Source organism: Primulina tabacum, chromosome 9 (genome assembly GCF_025594145.1).
Source record: "Primulina tabacum isolate GXHZ01 chromosome 9, ASM2559414v2, whole genome shotgun sequence".
Classification (NCBI taxonomy): Eukaryota; Viridiplantae; Streptophyta; class Magnoliopsida; order Lamiales; family Gesneriaceae; genus Primulina; species Primulina tabacum.
This window is the reverse complement of record NC_134558.1, coordinates 3,124,662-3,142,992: the sequence shown is the minus strand read 5'-3', so window position 1 is coordinate 3,142,992 and position 18,331 is coordinate 3,124,662. Positions and strand designations below refer to the sequence as shown.

Genomic DNA, 18,331 nt, shown 5'->3' with positions numbered 1-18,331 from the left:
GAGTTGTTCTTGAGATTTTATCTTATGCATATTCAAGTAATACTATCAATGGGAGATTCACGAGAAAAATATAATGTGTGGACGATTGAAGAGAGCAATGAATTGCTAAAAATTATGGTTGATGCTGCCACGAGAGGATGGCGTGATAAGAATGGAGTATTTAGCAAAAAAACTGTAGAAAAGAAAATACTTCCCGCTCTGAACGACAAGATTGGGTGTTCAAAAACTATTACACAATATCAAAATCGTCTAAAGTGGTTCAAAGGAAGATACAGCAGTTATTGTAAGCTTATGCGTCATAACTCTGGTTTTGGATGGGATCCTGAGACAAAGAAATTCACGGCTAATGACGAAGTATGGGAAGATTATTTTAAGGTGAGAGTCTTCGAGTTTAAAAAAATAAAATTTATATTTACAATTAGATTTATAACTAGCTTAACACTTGATGTTATTTTTTGCTCTTTACCAGTCTCACCCTAAACATGAACACTATCGGACAGACACTTTTGAGGATTATGAAGACCTGAGAATTGTGGTTGGGACTGGAACTGCTACAGGAAAACACTCAATTGGAGTAGGAGATGACACTGATGCAAGAAAATTTGAGATAGAAGAAAATAGGGGAACTAGTTTAATAGACGATTATGTGTTTGATCACAACATTGTTGAATATTTCGTGCAAAGCGACGGACAAGAATCTTCGTATCAACCTCCATTTTTCGAGGACTCTATTTCACCATTACCCTCTCAGCCCATAAGTTCAGAGGTTCCAGCAACAACTAGGAAACGGGATAGGACCGAGTTTGAAGCAAAATCAAACACATTCAAAAGTATTGACCCAAATGCTATGCATGAGTTCTCCCATAGTCTTGAGAAGGTGGTTTCTATGATAGAATCAATAGGGAATGCAGGTGACACTTGTTGGGATGCTATCAAGGAGGTCCCAAATTTGGATAATCGTACTCGATATAAGGTGCTTGATTTACTCAATACCAGATCAAAAAAGATGGATTTCTTGAAAATGACCATTGAAGAGCGTTCGGGATGGATAGATTATAAATTGAATGAATGAGTATGTTTTGAAACACAATTCTTAAATAGTTACCTTATGTTAAAAATTCTATTCGCATTGTTTCGAATTGTTTTTCTAATTATTGATCTAGTAGAAAACTCTTGAATTTTGGATGATTTATATAAGTTTTTTGTTGTTTCTTGAACATATCTTGTTTGATACATGGAATGGTTTTTAATAAATTTATAGAGTTTCTTTTATTTTAATTATCTGTTTGATATCAGGTAGTTTATTTAAATGTCAAATATCAACGTCGATGAAGTAGAAGAACAAATGGAAGAAGATGAATTTGAAGAAGAATTACACGAAACTATTAGGTTTTTGTTAGTTGAAGTTCGTGGGAGCCTCTATACTTTTACTAAGCATATAGCTAACATGAATTGTGAACGTGTCCATCGTCCTTTAAATAGACGACCAATAACTTCAAGGGGATACGATTATATTCATGAAATATTAAAAGAAGATCCAACAAACTTTCGAGAGATTTATAGAATGTACCCCGATGTATTTTTAAAATTGTGCAACATCCTTAGAGAGAAAACACATTTACAAGATACAAGATACATTTGTATTGAGAAGTTCAATTTTGAGTTCTAAATTGATTAGTGATTCATTATTTGTTTTCACAAATAAAATCTATTTACATTTTAAATAAATTTTATTTACATTAATAATAATAATAATAATATTTCAAATGAAGAGTCTAGATTGAATATACCCCCACAAAAATATTACAAGAGTGATGGATTTTCACATGAAAAAGTTAACAGAAGTCTACAAAAGTCTTGCAAAAAGTTTACAGGAGTCTATGGAATTCTGTTTAGAAATCGGTGAGATTCTACAAATGTCTGTCAAATCCACAAAAGTCTCTTATTAAAAAAAGTCATTAAAAATCGTTAAATCTCTAGGTTGAATACACCCATGTTATTAATTTGTAAGTATTTTATTATTATTTAAATATCATGTTTTTAGTATATGTATATTGCCTAGTTTTAGGTTTGAATGAATATAATTAATAGTCTATAGGTTTTTTTTATTATTTAAATATCATGTTTTCAATGTGCGTATATTGCATAGTTTTAGGTTTGTTATGGATTATAGAATGTTAATAAAATTTGTTGTGAGTTGTTCTTGAGATTTTATCTTATGCATATTCAAGTAATACTATCAATGGGAGATTCACGAGAAAAATATAATGTGTGGACGATTGAAGAGAGCAATGAATTGCTAAAAATTATGGTTGATGCTGCCACGAGAGGATGGCGTGATAAGAATGGAGTATTTAGCAAAAAAACTGTAGAAAAGAAAATACTTCCCGCTCTGAACGACAAGATTGGGTGTTCAAAAACTATTACACAATATCAAAGTCGTCTAAAGTGGTTCAAAGGAAGATACAGCAGTTATTGTAAGCTTATGCGTCATAACTCTGGTTTTGGATGGGATCCTGAGACAAAGAAATTCACGGCTAATGACGAAGTATGGGAAGATTATTTTAAGGTGAGAGTCTTCGAGTTTAAAAAAATAAAATTTATATTTACAATTAGATTTATAACTAGCTTAACACTTGATGTTATTTTTTGCTCTTTACCAGTCTCACCCTAAACATGAACACTATCGGACAGACACTTTTGAGGATTATGAAGACCTGAGAATTGTGGTTGGGACTGGAACTGCTACAGGAAAACACTCAATTGGAGTAGGAGATGACACTGATGCAAGAAAATTTGAGATAGAAGAAAATAGGGGAACTAGTTTAATAGACGATTATGTGTTTGATCACAACATTGTTGAATATTTCGTGCAAAGCGACGGACAAGAATCTTCGTATCAACCTCCATTTTTCGAGGACTCTATTTCACCATTACCCTCTCAGCCCATAAGTTCAGAGGTTCCAGCAACAACTAGGAAACGGGATAGGACCGAGTTTGAAGCAAAATCAAACACATTCAAAAGTATTGACCCAAATGCTATGCATGAGTTCTCCCATAGTCTTGAGAAGGTGGTTTCTATGATAGAATCAATAGGGAATGCAGGTGACACTTGTTGGGATGCTATCAAGGAGGTCCCAAATTTGGATAATCGTACTCGATATAAGGTGCTTGATTTACTCAATACCAGATCAAAAAAGATGGATTTCTTGAAAATGACCATTGAAGAGCGTTCGGGATGGATAGATTATAAATTGAATGAATGAGTATGTTTTGAAACACAATTCTTAAATAGTTACCTTATGTTAAAAATTCTATTCGCATTGTTTCGAATTGTTTTTCTAATTATTGATCTAGTAGAAAACTCTTGAATTTTGGATGATTTATATAAGTTTTTTGTTGTTTCTTGAACATATCTTGTTTGATACATGGAATGGTTTTTAATAAATTTATAGAGTTTCTTTTATTTTAATTATCTGTTTGATATCAGGTAGTTTATTTAAATGTCAAATATCAACGTCGATGAAGTAGAAGAACAAATGGAAGAAGATGAATTCGAAGAAGAATTACACGAAACTATTAGGTTTTTGTTAGTTGAAGTTCGTGGGAGCCTCTATACTTTTACTAAGCATATAGCTAACATGAATTGTGAACGTGTCCATCGTCCTTTAAATAGACGACCAATAACTTCAAGGGGATACGATTATATTCATGAAATATTAAAAGAAGATCCAACAAACTTTCGAGAGATTTATAGAATGTACCCCGATGTATTTTTAAAATTGTGCAACATCCTTAGAGAGAAAACACATTTACAAGATACAAGATACATTTGTATTGAGAAGTTCAATTTTGAGTTCTAAATTGACTAGTGATTCATTATTTGTTTTCACAAATAAAATCTATTTACATTTTAAATAAATTTTATTTACATTAATAATAATAATAATAATATTTCAAATGAAGAGTCTAGATTGAATATACCCCCACAAAAATATTACAAGAGTGATGGATTTTCATATGAAAAAGTTAACAGAAGTCTACAAAAGTCTTGCAAAAAGTTTACAGGAGTCTATAGAATTCTGTTTAGAAATCTGTGAGATTCTAGAAATGTCTGTCAAATCCACAAAAGTCTCTTACTATAAAAAAGTCATTAAAAATCGTTAAATCTCTAGGTTGAATACACCCATGTTATTAATTTGTAAGTATTTTATTATTATTTAAATATCATGTTTTTAGTATATGTATATTGCCTAGTTTTAGGTTTGAATGAATATAATTAATAGTCTATAGGTTTTTTTTATTATTTAAATATCATGTTTTCAATGTGCGTATATTGCATAGTTTTAGGTTTGTTATGGATTATAGAATGTTAATAAAATTTGTTGTGAGTTGTTCTTGAGATTTTATCTTATGCATATTCAAGTAATACTATCAATGGGAGATTCACGAGAAAAATATAATGTGTGGACGATTGAAGAGAGCAATGAATTGCTAAAAATTATGGTTGATGCTGCCACGAGAGGATGGCGTGATAAGAATGGAGTATTTAGCAAAAAAACTGTAGAAAAGAAAATACTTCCCGCTCTGAACGACAAGATTGGGTGTTCAAAAACTATTACACAATATCAAAGTCGTCTAAAGTGGTTCAAAGGAAGATACAGCAGTTATTGTAAGCTTATGCGTCATAACTCTGGTTTTGGATGGGATCCTGAGACAAAGAAATTCACGGCTAATGACGAAGTATGGGAAGATTATTTTAAGGTGAGAGTCTTCGAGTTTAAAAAAATAAAATTTATATTTACAATTAGATTTATAACTAGCTTAACACTTGATGTTATTTTTTGCTCTTTACCAGTCTCACCCTAAACATGAACACTATCGGACAGACACTTTTGAGGATTATGAAGACCTGAGAATTGTGGTTGGGACTGGAACTGCTACAGGAAAACACTCAATTGGAGTAGGAGATGACACTGATGCAAGAAAATTTGAGATAGAAGAAAATAGGGGAACTAGTTTAATAGACGATTATGTGTTTGATCACAACATTGTTGAATATTTCGTGCAAAGCGACGGACAAGAATCTTCGTATCAACCTCCATTTTTCGAGGACTCTATTTCACCATTACCCTCTCAGCCCATAAGTTCAGAGGTTCCAGCAACAACTAGGAAACGGGATAGGACCGAGTTTGAAGCAAAATCAAACACATTCAAAAGTATTGACCCAAATGCTATGCATGAGTTCTCCCATAGTCTTGAGAAGGTGGTTTCTATGATAGAATCAATAGGGAATGCAGGTGACACTTGTTGGGATGCTATCAAGGAGGTCCCAAATTTGGATAATCGTACTCGATATAAGGTGCTTGATTTACTCAATACCAGATCAAAAAAGATGGATTTCTTGAAAATGACCATTGAAGAGCGTTCGGGATGGATAGATTATAAATTGAATGAATGAGTATGTTTTGAAACACAATTCTTAAATAGTTACCTTATGTTAAAAATTCTATTCGCATTGTTTCGAATTGTTTTTCTAATTATTGATCTAGTAGAAAACTCTTGAATTTTGGATGATTTATATAAGTTTTTTGTTGTTTCTTGAACATATCTTGTTTGATACATGGAATGGTTTTTAATAAATTTATAGAGTTTCTTTTATTTTAATTATCTGTTTGATATCAGGTAGTTTATTTAAATGTCAAATATCAACGTCGATGAAGTAGAAGAACAAATGGAAGAAGATGAATTTGAAGAAGAATTACACGAAACTATTAGGTTTTTGTTAGTTGAAGTTCGTGGGAGCCTCTATACTTTTACTAAGCATATAGCTAACATGAATTGTGAACGTGTCCATCGTCCTTTAAATAGACGACCAATAACTTCAAGGGGATACGATTATATTCATGAAATATTAAAAGAAGATCCAACAAACTTTCGAGAGATTTATAGAATGTACCCCGATGTATTTTTAAAATTGTGCAACATCCTTAGAGAGAAAACACATTTACAAGATACAAGATACATTTGTATTGAGAAGTTCAATTTTGAGTTCTAAATTGACTAGTGATTCATTATTTGTTTTCACAAATAAAATCTATTTACATTTTAAATAAATTTTATTTACATTAATAATAATAATAATATTTCAAATGAAGAGTCTAGATTGAATATACCCCCACAAAAATATTACAAGAGTGATGGATTTTCACTATGAAAAAGTTAACAGAAGTCTACAAAAGTCTTGCAAAAAGTTTACAGGAGTCTATGGAATTCTGTTTAGAAATCGGTGAGATTCTACAAATGTCTGTCAAATCCACAAAAGTCTCTTATTAAAAAAAGTCATTAAAAATCGTTAAATCTCTAGGTTGAATACACCCATGTTATTAATTTGTAAGTATTTTATTATTATTTAAATATCATGTTTTTAGTATATGTATATTGCCTAGTTTTAGGTTTGAATGAATATAATTAATAGTCTATAGGTTTTTTTTATTATTTAAATATCATGTTTTCAATGTGCGTATATTGCATAGTTTTAGGTTTGTTATGGATTATAGAATGTTAATAAAATTTGTTGTGAGTTGTTCTTGAGATTTTATCTTATGCATATTCAAGTAATACTATCAATGGGAGATTCACGAGAAAAATATAATGTGTGGACGATTGAAGAGAGCAATGAATTGCTAAAAATTATGGTTGATGCTGCCACGAGAGGATGGCGTGATAAGAATGGAGTATTTAGCAAAAAAACTGTAGAAAAGAAAATACTTCCCGCTCTGAACGACAAGATTGGGTGTTCAAAAACTATTACACAATATCAAAGTCGTCTAAAGTGGTTCAAAGGAAGATACAGCAGTTATTGTAAGCTTATGCGTCATAACTCTGGTTTTGGATGGGATCCTGAGACAAAGAAATTCACGGCTAATGACGAAGTATGGGAAGATTATTTTAAGGTGAGAGTCTTCGAGTTTAAAAAAATAAAATTTATATTTACAATTAGATTTATAACTAGCTTAACACTTGATGTTATTTTTTGCTCTTTACCAGTCTCACCCTAAACATGAACACTATCGGACAGACACTTTTGAGGATTATGAAGACCTGAGAATTGTGGTTGGGACTGGAACTGCTACAGGAAAACACTCAATTGGAGTAGGAGATGACACTGATGCAAGAAAATTTGAGATAGAAGAAAATAGGGGAACTAGTTTAATAGACGATTATGTGTTTGATCACAACATTGTTGAATATTTCGTGCAAAGCGACGGACAAGAATCTTCGTATCAACCTCCATTTTTCGAGGACTCTATTTCACCATTACCCTCTCAGCCCATAAGTTCAGAGGTTCCAGCAACAACTAGGAAACGGGATAGGACCGAGTTTGAAGCAAAATCAAACACATTCAAAAGTATTGACCCAAATGCTATGCATGAGTTCTCCCATAGTCTTGAGAAGGTGGTTTCTATGATAGAATCAATAGGGAATGCAGGTGACACTTGTTGGGATGCTATCAAGGAGGTCCCAAATTTGGATAATCGTACTCGATATAAGGTGCTTGATTTACTCAATACCAGATCAAAAAAGATGGATTTCTTGAAAATGACCATTGAAGAGCGTTCGGGATGGATAGATTATAAATTGAATGAATGAGTATGTTTTGAAACACAATTCTTAAATAGTTACCTTATGTTAAAAATTCTATTCGCATTGTTTCGAATTGTTTTTCTAATTATTGATCTAGTAGAAAACTCTTGAATTTTGGATGATTTATATAAGTTTTTTGTTGTTTCTTGAACATATCTTGTTTGATACATGGAATGGTTTTTAATAAATTTATAGAGTTTCTTTTATTTTAATTATCTGTTTGATATCAGGTAGTTTATTTAAATGTCAAATATCAACGTCGATGAAGTAGAAGAACAAATGGAAGAAGATGAATTCGAAGAAGAATTACACGAAACTATTAGGTTTTTGTTAGTTGAAGTTCGTGGGAGCCTCTATACTTTTACTAAGCATATAGCTAACATGAATTGTGAACGTGTCCATCGTCCTTTAAATAGACGACCAATAACTTCAAGGGGATACGATTATATTCATGAAATATTAAAAGAAGATCCAACAAACTTTCGAGAGATTTATAGAATGTACCCCGATGTATTTTTAAAATTGTGCAACATCCTTAGAGAGAAAACACATTTACAAGATACAATATACATTTGTATTGAGAAGTTCAATTTTGAGTTCTAAATTGACTAGTGATTCATTATTTGTTTTCACAAATAAAATCTATTTACATTTTAAATAAATTTTATTTACATTAATAATAATAATAATAATATTTCAAATGAAGAGTCTAGATTGAATATACCCCCACAAAAATATTACAAGAGTGATGGATTTTCATATGAAAAAGTTAACAGAAGTCTACAAAAGTCTTGCAAAAAGTTTACAGGAGTCTATAGAATTCTGTTTAGAAATCTGTGAGATTCTACAAATGTCTGTCAAATCCACAAAAGTCTCTTATTAAAAAAAGTCATTAAAAATCGTTAAATCTCTAGGTTGAATACACCCATGTTATTAATTTGTAAGTATTTTATTATTATTTAAATATCATGTTTTTAGTATATGTATATTGCCTAGTTTTAGGTTTGAATGAATATAATTAATAGTCTATAGGTTTTTTTTATTATTTAAATATCATGTTTTCAATGTGCGTATATTGCATAGTTTTAGGTTTGTTATGGATTATAGAATGTTAATAAAATTTGTTGTGAGTTGTTCTTGAGATTTTATCTTATGCATATTCAAGTAATACTATCAATGGGAGATTCACGAGAAAAATATAATGTGTGGACGATTGAAGAGAGCAATGAATTGCTAAAAATTATGGTTGATGCTGCCACGAGAGGATGGCGTGATAAGAATGGAGTATTTAGCAAAAAAACTGTAGAAAAGAAAATACTTCCCGCTCTGAACGACAAGATTGGGTGTTCAAAAACTATTACACAATATCAAAGTCGTCTAAAGTGGTTCAAAGGAAGATACAGCAGTTATTATAAGCTTATGCGTCATAACTCTGGTTTTGGATGGGATCCTGAGACAAAGAAATTCACGGCTAATGACGAAGTATGGGAAGATTATTTTAAGGTGAGAGTTTTCGAGTTTAAAAAAATAAAATTTATATTTACAATTAGATTTATAACTAGCTTAACACTTGATGTTATTTTTTGCTCTTTACCAGTCTCACCCTAAACATGAACACTATCGGACAGACACTTTTGAGGATTATGAAGACCTGAGAATTGTGGTTGGGACTGGAACTGCTACAGGAAAACACTCAATTGGAGTAGGAGATGACACTGATGCAAGAAAATTTGAGATAGAAGAAAATAGGGGAACTAGTTTAATAGACGATTATGTGTTTGATCACAACATTGTTGAATATTTCGTGCAAAGCGACGGACAAGAATCTTCGTATCAACCTCCATTTTTCGAGGACTCTATTTCACCATTACCCTCTCAGCCCATAAGTTCAGAGGTTCCAGCAACAACTAGGAAACGGGATAGGACCGAGTTTGAAGCAAAATCAAACACATTCAAAAGTATTGACCCAAATGCTATGCATGAGTTCTCCCATAGTCTTGAGAAGGTGGTTTCTATGATAGAATCAATAGGGAATGCAGGTGACACTTGTTGGGATGCTATCAAGGAGGTCCCAAATTTGGATAATCGTACTCGATATAAGGTGCTTGATTTACTCAATACCAGATCAAAAAAGATGGATTTCTTGAAAATGACCATTGAAGAGCGTTCGGGATGGATAGATTATAAATTGAATGAATGAGTATGTTTTGAAACACAATTCTTAAATAGTTACCTTATGTTAAAAATTCTATTCGCATTGTTTCGAATTGTTTTTCTAATTATTGATCTAGTAGAAAACTCTTGAATTTTGGATGATTTATATAAGTTTTTTGTTGTTTCTTGAACATATCTTGTTTGATACATGGAATGGTTTTTAATAAATTTATAGAGTTTCTTTTATTTTAATTATCTGTTTGATATCAGGTAGTTTATTTAAATGTCAAATATCAACGTCGATGAAGTAGAAGAACAAATGGAAGAAGATGAATTTGAAGAAGAATTACACGAAACTATTAGGTTTTTGTTAGTTGAAGTTCGTGGGAGCCTCTATACTTTTACTAAGCATATAGCTAACATGAATTGTGAACGTGTCCATCGTCCTTTAAATAGACGACCAATAACTTCAAGGGGATACGATTATATTCATGAAATATTAAAAGAAGATCCAACAAACTTTCGAGAGATTTATAGAATGTACCCCGATGTATTTTTAAAATTGTGCAACATCCTTAGAGAGAAAACACATTTACAAGATACAAGATACATTTGTATTGAGAAGTTCAATTTTGAGTTCTAAATTGATTAGTGATTCATTATTTGTTTTCACAAATAAAATCTATTTACATTTTAAATAAATTTTATTTACATTAATAATAATAATAATATTTCAAATGAAGAGTCTAGATTGAATATACCCCCATAAAAATATTACAAGAGTGATGGATTTTCATATGAAAAAGTTAACAGAAGTCTACAAAAGTCTTGCAAAAAGTTTACAGAAGTCTATGGAATTCTGTTTAGAAATCTGTGAGATTCTACAAATGTCTGTCAAATCCACAAAGTCTCTTATTAAAAAAAGTCATTAAAAGTCGTTAAATCTCTAGGTTGAATACACCCATGTTAATTTTTATTGTAAATATCAGTAGGATTGATCCGTCTAACAATAAACCTATTCCACATAGTAAAAGAATAAGCAAAATGGATATTCTATATCGATATTTTAATATTATCTTTAAAGTCCAACTTTTTTTTTAGTCCCCTGAATTATATTTACCAGCTATTTTAAGATTTTTCAAAATAAAAAAAAAAAGAAAAAAGAAAAATAAGAAGATATTGTAAAAATATATCATATTTCTGGCAAAATGGGGTATTTCGGAAGCGGTTAGACAGAGAACACACAGTGCAACGTAGTACTGGTTCCATACAACATTTGCGCCTTAACGGCGAGAGGACCCTCTCTGTTTATTCAGAATTGTAAGTTTTGATTTTTTTAAAAAAAATCAAATTTGACAGCTTTCATGCTACGGAATTGGTGAGTATGAAATAAATATGGGAATGATGTTTTGTTTACATAAAGGAGCAATCTTTTTTCGTGAATTATTGAATCAGTTTTTGATTAATTAGGATTTTTTTAGTTTAATGGGTATTTCCCGTTGATGGAAAAACTTTTATCACTTTTTGGGATAAGAAATGTTGAAAAAAAAAAATGGTTCTTTGGCTTATTTGCTCAGGACAGAACATGAATTTTGTTTCGTGCGCTAATGATTTTATATTTCATTTCTTTTCTTCATTGTGCATGTGTTTGTCGTGGTCCGTGTTTAGGGTGGATAGGCTGTGCATATTTATTTGGCCATTTGTGTTTAAATTGGATTCTTGATTTATTGCCGCCTCGTATGATGGAAAATTGATTGGATTTGCCGGTGGAGTAGGTGTATCAAGTTCTTCTATAGAATGGGTCAGCGGAGTGATTATGGAAAACGGTCTCAAATGCTCTCTGATTACTCTGGAAATGGAGGAGGTAGAAGAATCCCTGGAAATGATGAAAAAGAAGCTAATCACATTGGGCCCGATGATACAGTTTACCGTTATTTGTGCCCGTTGAGAAAAATCGGGAGCATTATTGGAATTGGTGGGGATATTGCTAAACAACTGAGAGCCCAGACTCAGGCTCGGATTCGAATTAGTGAAACAATTCCAGGGTGTGAGGAACGTGTGGTCACCATTTATAGCACTAGCATTGAAACCAATAGCTATGTCAATGAGGCTGTTTCACCTGCACAAGATGCTCTGTTTAGGGTGCATGAAAGGGTGGTGTCTGAGGAGTTGCCGGTCAATGGCACATTCGACGAACCTCTCCAAGTTACAGTTCGCTTGCTTGTGCCGTCGGATCAGATCGGCTGTGTGATTGGGAAAGGGGGGCAAATAATCCAGAACATACGTAATGACACCCATGCTCAGATTAGGATATTGGGCAGCGAGCATTTACCTCCTTGTGCTTTGAGTTCTGATGAGATTATACAGGTACTTTTACAGCTTCTGTTTATGTTGTATAAATAAGTTTCCTAAACATGCATGAACCGATTCTTTTTGTTAGTTCTTTAGCCTATATCCTTCAAGTAAAATTGAATGACAAGAGTCTATATTTTTACGAATGGTTTGTCAGAACTCAAACATTAGTATCTTGCCTTTCTAGTTGTTACTTATCCAAAACTGGGTTGTACAGTCTGATTTTAATATCTGATTACTTGAAATGGTTAGTTTGGTCATTGGTGGTTTTTTTTAACGAGAACAGTAAGTTTTTTTGTTGATGAATGGAATATGGTTCCTGCCATATTAATGTTAGTTATTGATCGTACTTTGAGCTGATATTTTCAGTTCAATGATGCTTTTAATATTAGATTCACATTATTCCCTTATAGTTGAAGATGATTTGCTTGCATTTTAATTCTCAGATTACTGGGGAAACCACTGTTGTGATGAATGCACTTTACCAAATAGCATCAAGGCTTCATGATAATCCCTCGCGATCACAGCATTCACTATTGAGTTCGCCTAGTATTTATAGATCTGGGATTACATTTAATAACTCAAACGCTAGTGGCACACTTTTGGGTGCGACCTCATTAATGGGTCCTTATATGAATCACAAAATTGATGGCCCAGAATGGTCTTCTGCCCCGAAGGAATTTTCACTTCGTTTAGTTTGTCCAACCGAAAATCTCGGGGCTGTGATTGGGAAAGGTGGTGCTATTATTAAAGAAATTAGACAGGAATCAGGAGCATTCGTCGTAGTCGATAGCGCTGGTGCTGATGGAGATGATTGTGTTATATCCGTTTCTGCGAAGGAGGTGGGCATGCTTTATGTAATTTTACTTCTGTAGTTAACCGAGGTATGCTCAATGTGACCAGTTCAGTCTGTGAATTATTGTAGATGTTTGAAGGTCCATCTCGGACTATTGATGCGATAAATCGGTTGCAACAGCGATGCAGTGATAAAATAGAAAAAGATTCAGGTGATCTCGTGATTACGACTCGTTTACTTGTACCAGCCTCTAGAATTGGATGTATTATTGGTAAAGGTGGGGCTATCATTAAAGAGATGAGAAATACCAGCAGAGCAAACATTCGCATTTTTTCCGATGAAAATGTTCCTAAAGTTGCATCCGAAGACGATGAGATGGTGCAGGTAAATGAATACGTGCTTGTGCATATCGACTTTTGATTTTTCATTGTTGTGTATCTATGTACCAGCCTCTTCGAAACAATTTTTCTGCGTATATATAATGTATAAAATCATATAAATCCATAGGAAAATTCCAGTAGGAGAGGAAAAGTGGGGGTCACGACTGCCTCTGCCATCTCGCTATTGTTTTGCCACTGCTCACTTTCTTCATATGTTTTGTGCCTAAACATATAGACAGGCCTTATAAAAGTTCGTGATATCAATAGTATACTTTTTTAGTGAAACAAAATTCAACAATAATTTTTAAAAATGTACAACATTAATCATATATTATAAATCTAAGCAGATAACAGGAGACATGAATGCTGCTAGAAGTGCATTATATCAAGTGATGCAACGATTGAGAGCTAACTTGTTTGAGAACGGGGGAAGTTCATCAATATTATCACGACCAGCTCTTCACCTTCCAGCATCAGTTGGGGACTTTGAAGGCGCAAATTATGATAATCGTGATAATAGAATGCGTAATCCAGGATATTCAAACTATTCTGGAGTGTACAACTCGAAAACCTCGCCTTCGGCTGACAGATATGGGAACTATGATGATTCGCAGGTAGTCTTTGCTTATAATTCGACAAATTTCGACGACATTATAAGGGGCGTAAAACTTTCTGATTAATGATATTTTCCATTTTGATGTCTGATTGTAAATTAGTTCCATCTTTTAACTGAAATTCTTACATTAAGTATATATATTCTAGCATTTAAATTGCTTGCTATGCTAGTTTTTCCTTCCTTTTTGGGCTTATCCAAGTTCTTCATCCAGGTTAGTGGAAGTGGTTATGGAGCGTATAGCACTTACTCACCCGGTCACTCTGGTGGTGCGAGGTATAATTTTTAGCCCTTTGGAATTCATACCTCTTTCATTGCTTATTTTGGTTTTGCTTCTTTTACTTCTAAGTCTCTGGGTATCCTTTTGATGCTTAATCTGTTTCTTTCTTTGAAATCTCTGGTTTCTTCAATATCGCATATTTTGTGAAATGATGCTAGCCCAATCAAACCATACTAAACATGCATGCAAACTTGCCAACTCGTTAGGAAAGAAACTTCAATATGTTTTATCGAATCATGTGATCAAACTGTACTCTCCAAAAGATTTTCATCAACGTCGCGGTCCTTCTCACTGGCTTTATTGGTCAGTAAATTCCATGTTTAGTGTGATATGGATTGCTTTCTCTCATCTAAAAGTTTCAGTCTTGAGTGGCATGTGGCACTTACATGTTTTGTTTATGTTCTCTGCGACACTAAACAGCTATGGCGCGTGATATTTGAAGCCAGCGTATCGCCCCTTTCGATGAAATGCAGTATTAAGATGAAAACGACACCAGCAAACGCGCAAAAAAACCCTCTACTTTACCTTTAGAGGTTGCCCGTGTCGCCATTGGATGAGTTGGATACATATCTTGTTTATATAATTTGGATGAATCCGACACTGATTAATCTTAATTTATAAACATAATGTTGCCAAATATTTGTTGATTAACCTTTCTACCTTGGCGCTTATGCATTAAACAAATTTGTGAACCCCATATTCTTTCATTTTTTGTCATGTCATTTTCATCAAATTGCTTTGTTTCTTTTTCCCTTCATTGCATTTAGTGTTTTAACATCTTCCTTTACTTAAAAATTTTGGTGATTGGTTGAAGACACTGGAAATTCTCTTAACTACTTCGAAACAATTTGGAAAGATAATTTTATTGAGAAAACAGTAATTTCGATCATATATGTTGTTTCAGGTTATCTATGTTGTCAAATTCAGTCGTTGTGTTATATGTTTTAGTTTTTGGCAATATTTGTATTTTTTTCATGAGAGGGTAAACTAGCACCATGTTAATGTCATGTTAGCCCATTGACGTCGTGTCAAGGCTATGTTGAAAATAAGACCAAAATTGCAAAATAACAAAGATAATTGATTATGATTGAAATTTTACAAGATAGAGGAGCGAAATCGCAAAGAGTCAAATATTTAGGAATGCAAATTTCTTTTTATTTCTATATAGAAATTTAGAATGCAGGTGAACTGATTAATTTGATTTAGGGAATGATTTGAAAAATGATTTTCGTATTATTTGAAATCCATTCAAACACTATTGAAATTCAAACTTTGTCCATATATCCAAACAAGTCAAAGAATTTGAAATCATGATACACCAAATTTTTGATTTGATTCCTATTCAACTATGACATTAATGTTATTTTGTGCCTATAAGTATTCACCAATTATATGTATGTAAGCCAGCAAAACATATACACGTGCAATGGTCCCTCCCAAAATGTTCAAGGGCCACAAGATGGAGTCATCCAATCCAATCCAATCCAAATTATAAAAGAGAAAAAAAAAACCCAACATTAGATGAAACAAAACTTCTTCATGCATATATATATGTGTTGTTGAAAATTTGGTTGTTGTATATATATTTTATTTTTAAAATTTTTAAGTTTGTTGGGAAAGCCAACACAAGCTTGTTCCATTGGGAACTTGGAGGATATCCAAAAGTGTGGTGGGCAATGTGTAGCAAATTTCCTAGAAGTGATCACTTTCCAATCCCCTTATCCATAAATATTTAAAACAAAATTCGTTAAATGTTGATAAGATGTCACGTTTGTAACAGCTCGAAATATATATATATATATATATACCCCAAACCCCACCCCACCCCTTCCTCTCTGCTAAATCTTGTGATAAATTTATAATCCTTATCCTGCACAGCAAAAACACAAAGAAAACCATTTTATTTTTGCTACAAAATTTCAAATGGAAGAAACCCTTTTATTTTTCATTCTATGATAATGTCCTTTATTTTGAGAGATGCATTAATCACCGTGAATCTTGCATGTGAATACGATGTTTGGGTTGTGCAGCCAAGGATGACTTGCCGATGAAATCTTTGGATCATATTTTGTTTCAGGTTTTTTTTTCTTCATATGTTAATGTTCGGCAAGTCGTCTTTGGCTACATATCGATCTCATATTCAGATGTTAGATTGCTGTGGTGATTGAAATCTACCTCTGACTGCCAATGTTCTTGCGAGGAACGTTGAGTCTTGTAATACTTTCTTCGTAGGAAAAGAGATGGACTGCAGGTTCGTATATCCCATCCCTCTTTGAATAATCATATTTTGTTTCAGCTTAACCTTGCAAGTTTTTGGGCTTTCTTGCGTGTAAATGTGCATAAGAAAAATAAAAGTAAATGTAGTTTTATTTACATCAGTGACAGAGAGATATATCACATTTTACACTATAATATTTTTAAAATATACATATTTATGAAATAATTAATTAGAGGGTCTTTTTAGATTTTGTCCCAATTTGTTAAATAACCAACAGATCATGCATGGAATCAAATTAATCAAGGAAAAACATGAAGTTTATGTGATCGTGATTTAAATTCCTATATTTGTTGAATAAGCTATTACCACAATGAAAATCATACCATATATTAAAAAAAAATATGACATTTTTTTAATGTTTCTCGATAAGATTTTAAAAGAAAAAAATGTCATTTCTATGATCGCGATTTAAATTCCTATTTTAATAAGCTATTTATTACCGACAAAAGAGACAAAAATTTCCCCCAAAAATTGTGAGTGAAATGCAAATGACAAATTAAGACAGGAAGATTTAGTCCTCTGTGACTATATCTGTTCTAATTTTTCTATACTAATGTCACAATTATTTTATAGTATGTAATAACGGGATAATTTGAAAAATTACATGGGTCAAATATTTTTTTTTATTTTTGACTTTACTTCAGTTTTTTTTTTTTTTTTGGAAAATGACCTTTGAACGTGCATGAAATACTTAAATTCATGGTAAAATAAGTGTCATTTAGTTAAATGATCTCCTGTAATAATAGCTTGCAAGTGACTATTATTCATTCTAAAAGTGAAAACTTTAATGGTAATGGAGCATTGAAGTAGATTTCTAGACCTAATATTAATATATGCAAATTGACGATCAACTTTATTGATCTTCTGATCTTTATAGTCTGTTTAGTTGAGATGATGTACTGTTTTTATTAAAATATTTGAGTACAACGTGGAATAATATTGAATAAATATTAATGTATTTGATTTGATTGATTAAATTTGAGATAAAATAATAAATTATAATTTCAACATTTTCTGTAATTAATCAATATAAATAGAAGAAACACGTGAAGCATTTAATATTGAAATTTTCCGAATGATATATGATAAATAGTTAATGATATAATCAATACACAGAATTGCAACCAAACATTTGATCCGATTGAATTATTTAAAAATCCAATTCTATCAATCTAACCAAACGTAACATATATTTAGCTGCCACTGTATAACTCACCATCCCAAAATAAGATTATATATATATATATATATATATATCCTCATAAAGTTTGCATAAGGATTAAAAAAATTACATACATTAGCACCCTTAAATGTTGTGAAGTATGAGCCTGAACTATCCGAATCAAATCGAATACTAGCTATTCACGACGTTGCTTGCCTCATAGATGAGATAACGAAAGATGAATAATAAAATGAGATAATTAAATATATTTAGATAAAATAATGATGTATAAAACAAATTCTTTATAGAACTTGAGTCAAACATTGGGCAAAACAAGGATGAATAATCAATCAATGTCTTATCCTCCACACTAGATTATGCCTAATCACATACATTTTTATGAAATATTAATAAATACTTTCCCTCCAAAATATAAAGGTCTATTTTTGTTTTCTCGTAGATTAAAAAAATATTGGAGAATCAAATTTAATAAAGGAATTTTTATTTTACCCTTATTTAATAAGTGTTTTATTCATATATAAAAAATTATTGGAAGTAGCTAATATTAACAGAGATAGATTGGTAAAAGAATAGAGAAGATAATATTAAATATACATATGTGATGTGATGTATTTTGTAAAGAATTATACATGTGAGCAAATAATGAAA

The 18,331-nt window shown here is 32.0% G+C and overlaps 6 protein-coding genes across 6 annotated transcripts; all 6 read left to right on the top strand.

The window, feature by feature from the left end:
- The first annotated feature begins 252 nt into the window (after positions 1-252).
- Positions 253-1,618, top strand: LOC142556508 (uncharacterized protein At2g29880-like). The gene is made up of 2 exons (XM_075667962.1): positions 253-375; positions 470-1,618. The coding sequence occupies exons 1-2, from the start codon at positions 292-294 to the stop codon at positions 1,070-1,072; spliced, it is 687 nt and encodes a 228-aa protein (XP_075524077.1). The 5' UTR covers positions 253-291; the 3' UTR covers positions 1,073-1,618.
- Positions 1,619-2,381: 763 nt separating this feature from the next.
- LOC142556528 (uncharacterized protein At2g29880-like) lies at positions 2,382-3,805 on the top strand. The gene is made up of 2 exons (XM_075667985.1): positions 2,382-2,569; positions 2,664-3,805. Exons 1-2 carry the CDS (start codon positions 2,486-2,488, stop codon positions 3,264-3,266), a joined length of 687 nt encoding a protein of 228 aa, XP_075524100.1. The 5' UTR covers positions 2,382-2,485; the 3' UTR covers positions 3,267-3,805.
- A 748-nt stretch (positions 3,806-4,553) lies between these two features.
- On the top strand, positions 4,554-6,007 carry LOC142556495 (uncharacterized protein At2g29880-like). The gene is made up of 2 exons (XM_075667944.1): positions 4,554-4,764; positions 4,859-6,007. Exons 1-2 carry the CDS (start codon positions 4,681-4,683, stop codon positions 5,459-5,461), a joined length of 687 nt encoding a protein of 228 aa, XP_075524059.1. The 5' UTR covers positions 4,554-4,680; the 3' UTR covers positions 5,462-6,007.
- A 761-nt stretch (positions 6,008-6,768) lies between these two features.
- On the top strand, positions 6,769-8,192 carry LOC142556517 (uncharacterized protein At2g29880-like). Its single transcript, XM_075667973.1, has 2 exons — positions 6,769-6,956; positions 7,051-8,192. The coding sequence occupies exons 1-2, from the start codon at positions 6,873-6,875 to the stop codon at positions 7,651-7,653; spliced, it is 687 nt and encodes a 228-aa protein (XP_075524088.1). The 5' UTR covers positions 6,769-6,872; the 3' UTR covers positions 7,654-8,192.
- A 631-nt stretch (positions 8,193-8,823) lies between these two features.
- On the top strand, positions 8,824-10,393 carry LOC142556860 (uncharacterized protein At2g29880-like). The gene is made up of 2 exons (XM_075668358.1): positions 8,824-9,150; positions 9,245-10,393. Exons 1-2 carry the CDS (start codon positions 8,824-8,826, stop codon positions 9,845-9,847), a joined length of 930 nt encoding a protein of 309 aa, XP_075524473.1. The 3' UTR covers positions 9,848-10,393.
- Positions 10,394-10,986: 593 nt separating this feature from the next.
- On the top strand, positions 10,987-14,919 carry LOC142556698 (RNA-binding KH domain-containing protein RCF3-like). Its single transcript, XM_075668179.1, has 7 exons — positions 10,987-11,121; positions 11,577-12,168; positions 12,600-12,995; positions 13,079-13,333; positions 13,677-13,943; positions 14,157-14,218; positions 14,643-14,919. The coding sequence occupies exons 2-7, from the start codon at positions 11,599-11,601 to the stop codon at positions 14,653-14,655; spliced, it is 1,563 nt and encodes a 520-aa protein (XP_075524294.1). The 5' UTR covers positions 10,987-11,121; positions 11,577-11,598; the 3' UTR covers positions 14,656-14,919.
- Positions 14,920-18,331: the final 3,412 nt, after the last annotated feature.

What these genes read in the sequence shown, in the direction of transcription:
- LOC142556698 (XM_075668179.1), top strand. Translation starts at nt 11,599, where the DNA reads ATGGGTCAGCGGAGTGATTATGGAAAACGGTCTCAAATGCTCTCTGAT. An exon ending in TATCCGTTTCTGCGAAGGAG is followed by an intron (nt 12,996 to 13,078) that starts GTGGGCATGCTT and finishes GAATTATTGTAG; the next exon opens with ATGTTTGAAGGTCCATCTCG. An exon ending in AAGACGATGAGATGGTGCAG is followed by an intron (nt 13,334 to 13,676) that starts GTAAATGAATAC and finishes AAATCTAAGCAG; the next exon opens with ATAACAGGAGACATGAATGC.
- LOC142556860 (XM_075668358.1), top strand. Translation starts at nt 8,824, where the DNA reads ATGGGAGATTCACGAGAAAAATATAATGTGTGGACGATTGAAGAGAGC. An exon ending in TATGGGAAGATTATTTTAAG is followed by an intron (nt 9,151 to 9,244) that starts GTGAGAGTTTTC and finishes GCTCTTTACCAG; the next exon opens with TCTCACCCTAAACATGAACA.
- LOC142556495 (XM_075667944.1), top strand. Translation starts at nt 4,681, where the DNA reads ATGCGTCATAACTCTGGTTTTGGATGGGATCCTGAGACAAAGAAATTC. An exon ending in TATGGGAAGATTATTTTAAG is followed by an intron (nt 4,765 to 4,858) that starts GTGAGAGTCTTC and finishes GCTCTTTACCAG; the next exon opens with TCTCACCCTAAACATGAACA.
- LOC142556528 (XM_075667985.1), top strand. Translation starts at nt 2,486, where the DNA reads ATGCGTCATAACTCTGGTTTTGGATGGGATCCTGAGACAAAGAAATTC. An exon ending in TATGGGAAGATTATTTTAAG is followed by an intron (nt 2,570 to 2,663) that starts GTGAGAGTCTTC and finishes GCTCTTTACCAG; the next exon opens with TCTCACCCTAAACATGAACA.
- LOC142556508 (XM_075667962.1), top strand. Translation starts at nt 292, where the DNA reads ATGCGTCATAACTCTGGTTTTGGATGGGATCCTGAGACAAAGAAATTC. An exon ending in TATGGGAAGATTATTTTAAG is followed by an intron (nt 376 to 469) that starts GTGAGAGTCTTC and finishes GCTCTTTACCAG; the next exon opens with TCTCACCCTAAACATGAACA.
- LOC142556517 (XM_075667973.1), top strand. Translation starts at nt 6,873, where the DNA reads ATGCGTCATAACTCTGGTTTTGGATGGGATCCTGAGACAAAGAAATTC. An exon ending in TATGGGAAGATTATTTTAAG is followed by an intron (nt 6,957 to 7,050) that starts GTGAGAGTCTTC and finishes GCTCTTTACCAG; the next exon opens with TCTCACCCTAAACATGAACA.